Source organism: Triticum urartu, unplaced genomic scaffold (genome assembly GCF_003073215.2).
Source record: "Triticum urartu cultivar G1812 unplaced genomic scaffold, Tu2.1 TuUngrouped_contig_4798, whole genome shotgun sequence".
NCBI lineage: Eukaryota > Viridiplantae > Streptophyta > Magnoliopsida > Poales > Poaceae > Triticum > Triticum urartu.
The window spans coordinates 2,092-8,087 of NW_024115417.1; the positions used below are offsets into that span (position 1 = coordinate 2,092).

The window sequence follows — 5,996 nt, forward strand, 5'->3', positions numbered from 1 at the left end:
CGAACATTCCTAGCTGGACGAGTCCAGGACGGCGGCTCCGAGCGACTTCGACGATGGTCGTGTCGTCGTGACTACAAAGGCAGCACAGCGGTGGTGGACGTTGCCTCCATGGCTTGTGTGGTGGGCGTGCTCTGGTGGGCAATGGGCCATGGATATAGAGCCCGTCCAGATCCTCGTCGTTACAGAGCCGATCTACGAAAATTAGTGCCGATCCAACTGGCTGCGAATTGGGGATAAGTGGGCAACATTGAAAACTGAGCTCCGACTTTGGTCATGGCGGGTGATGATGGTGTCTATGTGTCATTACCTTGTTGAAGGCATCGTCAATGCAGTCATTATCTCCTAGCTCGGGTTGTTCTGACGGAAAACCCTTGATCTAGGTCTCCAGATCGAACGATGTCGGTGTTGTCGGTGTCGTTTATCCCTCATGAGGGCATCATTTTGGAGCATATGCTTGCTGGAGTCGTCACGAGGTGGAGCAGTGTGGCATCTACTGCATTGACGACTGTGGGTCTCGGCGGCACGGTGCAGCGCGGTGTCTTGGCGACGAATGCGTCTTGATGGACAAGCACAGGGCAGTGGCGCTGTTTGGAGCCATGGCGGCATTGACGGCTGGCTGGGAAAGGATAATGCGGATCTCTACCATGGAGATGGCTCGGCCGGTCCATTGTAGGGGCGGCTCCGGAAGCGTGTGCATATGATACACGTGCTGGGTCTGCTGGACCGGATGTCCACGCTCGGTACGTCATGTGGGCGGCTCCGCCATTTCCCCTGTTCTAGATGGTGGGGGCGTGATGGCATCCCCATTGTCAAGTTTGTAGGTGTGGAGTTGTGGCTTCGGCTTGTTGGTGTATGTTCTTGTCACATCTTTATTAAATAATTTAATTAAGATGATTATGTACATCTATCGATGCAGAGGCCGGAGTCAACCTCATTTTCAAAAAAAAAGCAGCTCGCCGCCGCCATTAGACCCTCCGAGGGTCTTGCCTTCCTCTTCTAGTTTACGTTAAGCTACGATGTATTTGCCTTTCACTCTGTCTTCAGTAGTTGTCTCTCTATTCGTAAGTCATGTGTAAACGTCCTTTGTAACAGTAATTATCATAACTGATCAATGCAAGAGTCAAGCTTTCTATCAGTTTAATTGCTTCTCTACTTGATTTTAAGTTGCTCGTCTCTGAAGGAGTTAGCCGTGGGTGGGCTAAAGTTTGCTTGTCGCGTCTTTTCAGCTGACTCGACTCGACGGGCATGATGCCAGATAGTAAAGGTGCCACCCTGCTCAAGGACCTGCCCGAGGACGGCGACGAGATCGTTGACAAGATACTCCGTCGGGTTGCCATGCCGCCCAATGACGTTGGTCGCTGCCATGCTGTCACCATGTCATGGCACAGCGTGACATCCACACCCGCATTCGTGCTCGAGCACCGCCGTTGCCATCCGTCGCTCTCCATTGTCAACGGCCAAGGGCGGCCCGCCAGCCTCATCGTCGTCCGTGACCCTGGTGCCCATCAACAACTTTGGCCTTTCCTCTCGGGCTGCGAACACCCTTTTCAAAATTGTCTCGGAGGCAGCTGTGGTGGCTTTCTTATCGTCTCTCAGGGACACCAGTTCTACATCTGCAACCCAGTTATCCGCGCGCGTGCTCTCCTGCCGCAACCTTAGAGGCAACACAACACCATCGCCGGTTTCAACCACCACCATTCAAGTGGAGAGTATAAGATGCTCTGGGTCTCACACTCGCCTTTTCTAAATCTAACTTATACATCCTAGCGGTGGGATTTGACAAGCCAAGGCGTGTCAGAGTTAGAACTGCACAGGTCTCCTCGCCATTGGTGGAACAGAAGTTACTAAGCGAGCTGCACTTTTCATCCAACCATCCACCGCCAGTCCACCATCGTGGCAGCAGCCTGCACAGGTGTGCTTATGGTGCCACCAATGTTGTGGGAGCCAGCGGAATCTTTATTGTGTTTGACACAGAAGCGGAGTCATTCCGATGGATGTGCGGTCCCACCCAGCGGTGCCATCATGGAATGTTGTTCGACATGGAGGGGACGCTTGCTTTCTGGGGCGGCTCGACTCCCACGCTCACTTCCATTGATGTCTGGGTGATGCAGGATTATGAGGCTGAAATCTGGGCTTTCAAGTACTGGATTGACTTGCCGATGGTGAAGGCATCAAGACAACTTTATTCAGCTTCTTCCAAAAAGAAAAGGATAATTGTGTTCAACGATATGGCTGTGCTAAAAGAGCGTGAGCTGCTGATCATTTTCAACAAAAAGCATGTGCTACGCTGCGATTTGATGGCAAGTTTTTAGGTATTATGAACATTGAGAGTTAGTATTTGATGTCGCTTACTCACCACCGCCTCCAATTGAGCATCGTTCCAATTCGAGGCCATGAGATGCAAGAAGATGAGGAGCCTCCATTCTCCACAGGGCATGTCTGAATGGTCATGACTCCTGTTTTGCTTTTCCCTTGGCATGCCTTTTGGTCTTTGCTCTTTTTATTTGTACCGCCGGTCTATCATGTCGTTCTGGATGGTCGCGGTAGCACCCATGCTATCATCATTTGGTGCTTGTTATTGTTGTGATGTCGTGACAATCTTGGTAGTGTCCGGAACTATGTACTGGTATCTATCTATGGTATTAGAACTGACTATTTATAATTGTTCCTCCCTGCCTCCCAAATTTACTTTAGCTTTGGCGTGGTTAAGATGCACAGATGGCATCGCTCAGATGAGCGATTTGCTCTTGGTCATGCTCTTTGAGCAAAGGCATTTTTGTTGTTGTTAGAATGTTATTCTGGGTATCTTCCATATGCTGCGTGTTTGATTTTTACTGTCTAGTGTGTGATTTGGTTGTAGCTTCCAAGTTTCACCAGTTTGCAATTTGATCGTAAATTGCAAGAAATCTCTGGATCTATAGTCGTGTGTTGGGAGTACTGCGTTTTTTGCTTCTTCTTTTCTATGCTTACATGTTAAAGATGTGCTCTCCGGATAATAGGTACGCAACTTGATTAAACACATTGTGTCAGTTCACTCATACTGGAGCTCCGCATGTCTTGAGACAACATCATCGGCAGACCTGAAATATATAGGTCCAGTTTGCAGCCATGCATAAAGATCTGAACAATAATTGTTCATCATCGGTAGCCAGCTAAGCATTTTTGGTTTCCAGCCATGAATCATTGTTGTTCTTGTCAAACACTCCTCTAGCTTCACACAAGTATGCGGCAAACTCAGATCAAAATAAGCAGTCTACGAAGATTGTACCAGGATTGTATCATAGAATCATATCAGTACTGTCTATACCGACACCCATAGCCAGAAGGAACATATCACAGATGCCACAGAAACAACGATGGTAAGCCATCAGCGGATTCTTGGAGCCGAGGGTACACCGAGTTCCAAACGAATCCTTGCAAAAATGTCCAGAACATCTGAAAAAGTTACCTCACAAGCTTCTCTAGATGAATCAGATTAAACGGTGACTAGTCCCCGGCCAGATACTTCAGTTCACAGCAACCAAGTTCTGAGTGAAGAGCACATGTAAACCAGCAAGAAAGAAACGAGGAAGAAAGAAAGATGCGAAGACACGACAGAACTCAGCAAACTTCCGATATCCAACGGATTAATCAACCGACTGACAACAATTCATATAATACAAGGTATAAGTTCATAGCATGATCCAATCCTAGGTACAAACGGAAGTTTTCACGTAGCTTACGAGCCCCATATATTGGACTGAACATAACGAGTTTTGACGTAGCTGACGAAGAGACTGTAGCAAGAAGTGTATGATAGTAACAGTTGTTATTGACAAATGTGCGAGTTTTCTGCTGCCATGAGTCCTGGAATTCAGCAGCCAGGTTGATCAGGAGAAGGGCATGTACCTGTTACAGAAAATACAGAAAAGATTCAGCTACGTAAAGGTTACCACAAGAAAGCGAGACAACTGTGTAAAGAAAATGGATATCGGCATAGAAGCAAACATAAATAGCACATGATTTCTATACATATGGTCCAGCTTTGCTAAAATAAAAGGGGAACATGAGAAGCAAATGTTGCAGAAAGAATGCAAACAATACACAATGGAATCAGAGAAAGATTTCCTAACTGAATGTGCGATGGTCCTGGAGATAGCTTACTTGTTTAGCAATAGTATTCGCATAACAGAATTTCTTGGAATAGCAGCAATTATCATGTAATTACACCCAAGTAATTTAAGATAAAAAGAAGTACCATAAACAGGTACAGCTAGCACATGCAGAGGAACAGATTTGAAAGTATAACCAACTCATACAAATCTAATACATACTAAAATATGTGCATTTAGACCCCAATTTATGGATACTAGTTTGAAACCCATGATGCTTCTAATTCGAACAGAAACAAGTGTCTGGAATATCCAAGACAGCATCTACGACATTGTGGATGTTTGCGTGGATTGGAAACACCCATTATACAATGAACTGTTCTACACAAGAACATTAATCAACCAAGCAAGTAAAGTCCTTGATATCATGACTGCTACTAGAACTGCATATACAATGAACTGCAACACTTGGTAACCTATAAACAACAATTACTATCCCTGGTATATTATTATGACTGGCTCTAGTGATCTCTGCTCCGTCCTTGTTGTTATGACTGATACTAGTTGCTGAAGAAAGAATGTAAACAACACAAACACAATGGAATCAGAGGAAGATTGATAGCTTATTCGCTTAGCCAATAGTATTCACATGACAGGATTTGTTGGAATAACTGCAATTACTATGTAATTACACCCAAATAAATTAAGATGGAAAGAAGTAGCACAAAAAAGTACAGCTAGCACACGCAGAGGAACATATTTTTGAAATATGACCAACTCATACAAGTCTAATACATACTAAAACATGTGCATTTAGACCATGAATTTCTGGATATTAGTTTGAAACCCACGATCGATACTTCTAATGCAAACTGAAATAAGTTCCTGGAACATTGTATAGAAAGATACGCATTATACACAGCCCAGAGTGTGTTCTACGCAAAAGTACTAACCAACCAAGCAAGTAAAACCTTCCGAAAGCATATGATCATCTAGGCTCTAGTGACCTCTTATACGTCCTTGATATTATGACTGCTACTAGAACTGCATATACAATGAACTACAACACTTTGGTAACCTGTAACCAACAATTAATATCCATGGTAGATGCTACACCTGTCGGTTTTCATGGACAAACACTCATGCATTCACTGGACATTACCAAACTCATATGTCAATTTCGAAACAGGAGAAGTGATTACCAAGTCAGAGACGTAGCAGAAACTGTATGCTAAGCGGTTGTAGCTGGGATGTTGTAGCGACTGCGCAAGCCATCGATAGCTCTGGCCACGGACTTTCCCATCTCAGGTAAGGTCACCTTGCACACTGACCAGTTATTTGGCAACCAAGTTAGTAAAATTGAGATTGAAGTGCAGTAAAATTCAGATAGACAGATGCCTCTGCTCGCTGCAGTACCACGAGCCGAAGACGACTGCACATCTGTCATCAACTTCTTGTACGATGCCTGCAAGGAATCCACACCGAGGATCACAATCAAATTTCAGGCTCCAAATCCAGACGAAATTCAGGATCAAACATGGATCGAATCGAAGGAGAAGTGTACCTTCATCTCCTCGGCCTGCTGGGAGTACTTGTCGAGCATCTTCTTATGCTCCTTGTCCACCTCCTCCGCCATCTGCACGCAGCTCTGCGTCTGCATCTGAAGTGAAGAGCACGCACGCACGGAAGGGGATCCATCACAATCACATCACAGGATCGATCGATCGACGCGCTAAGGATGGATGGCAAAAGGGAATCGGAGAGGTCGTCCGTCACCTTGATGCGCTTGGAGATCCGGGAGTGGGAGGCCTCGAGGTCACGGGCGTTGTCGGCGTGGAGCGCGTCGAGGCGGCGCTTGAGCGCGGCGAGGCTGGAGGCGGCGAGGCTCCTGAGGTCGCCGACGGT

The 5,996-nt window shown here is 46.0% G+C and overlaps 1 protein-coding gene and 1 pseudogene across 1 annotated transcript; one reads left to right on the forward strand and one right to left on the reverse strand.

The window, feature by feature from the left end:
- Nucleotides 1–1,248: 1,248 nt before the first annotated feature.
- LOC125528331 lies at nucleotides 1,249–2,443 on the forward strand (annotated as a pseudogene).
- A 1,157-nt stretch (nucleotides 2,444–3,600) lies between these two features.
- On the reverse strand, nucleotides 3,601–5,990 carry LOC125528330. Its single transcript, XM_048692810.1, has 5 exons — nucleotides 5,868–5,990; nucleotides 5,656–5,751; nucleotides 5,508–5,556; nucleotides 5,294–5,417; nucleotides 3,601–3,888 (listed from the first exon to the last, which is right to left on the reverse strand). Exons 2-4 carry the CDS (start codon nucleotides 5,749–5,751, stop codon nucleotides 5,323–5,325), a joined length of 240 nt encoding a protein of 79 aa, XP_048548767.1. The 5' UTR covers nucleotides 5,868–5,990; the 3' UTR covers nucleotides 3,601–3,888; nucleotides 5,294–5,322.
- Nucleotides 5,991–5,996: the final 6 nt, after the last annotated feature.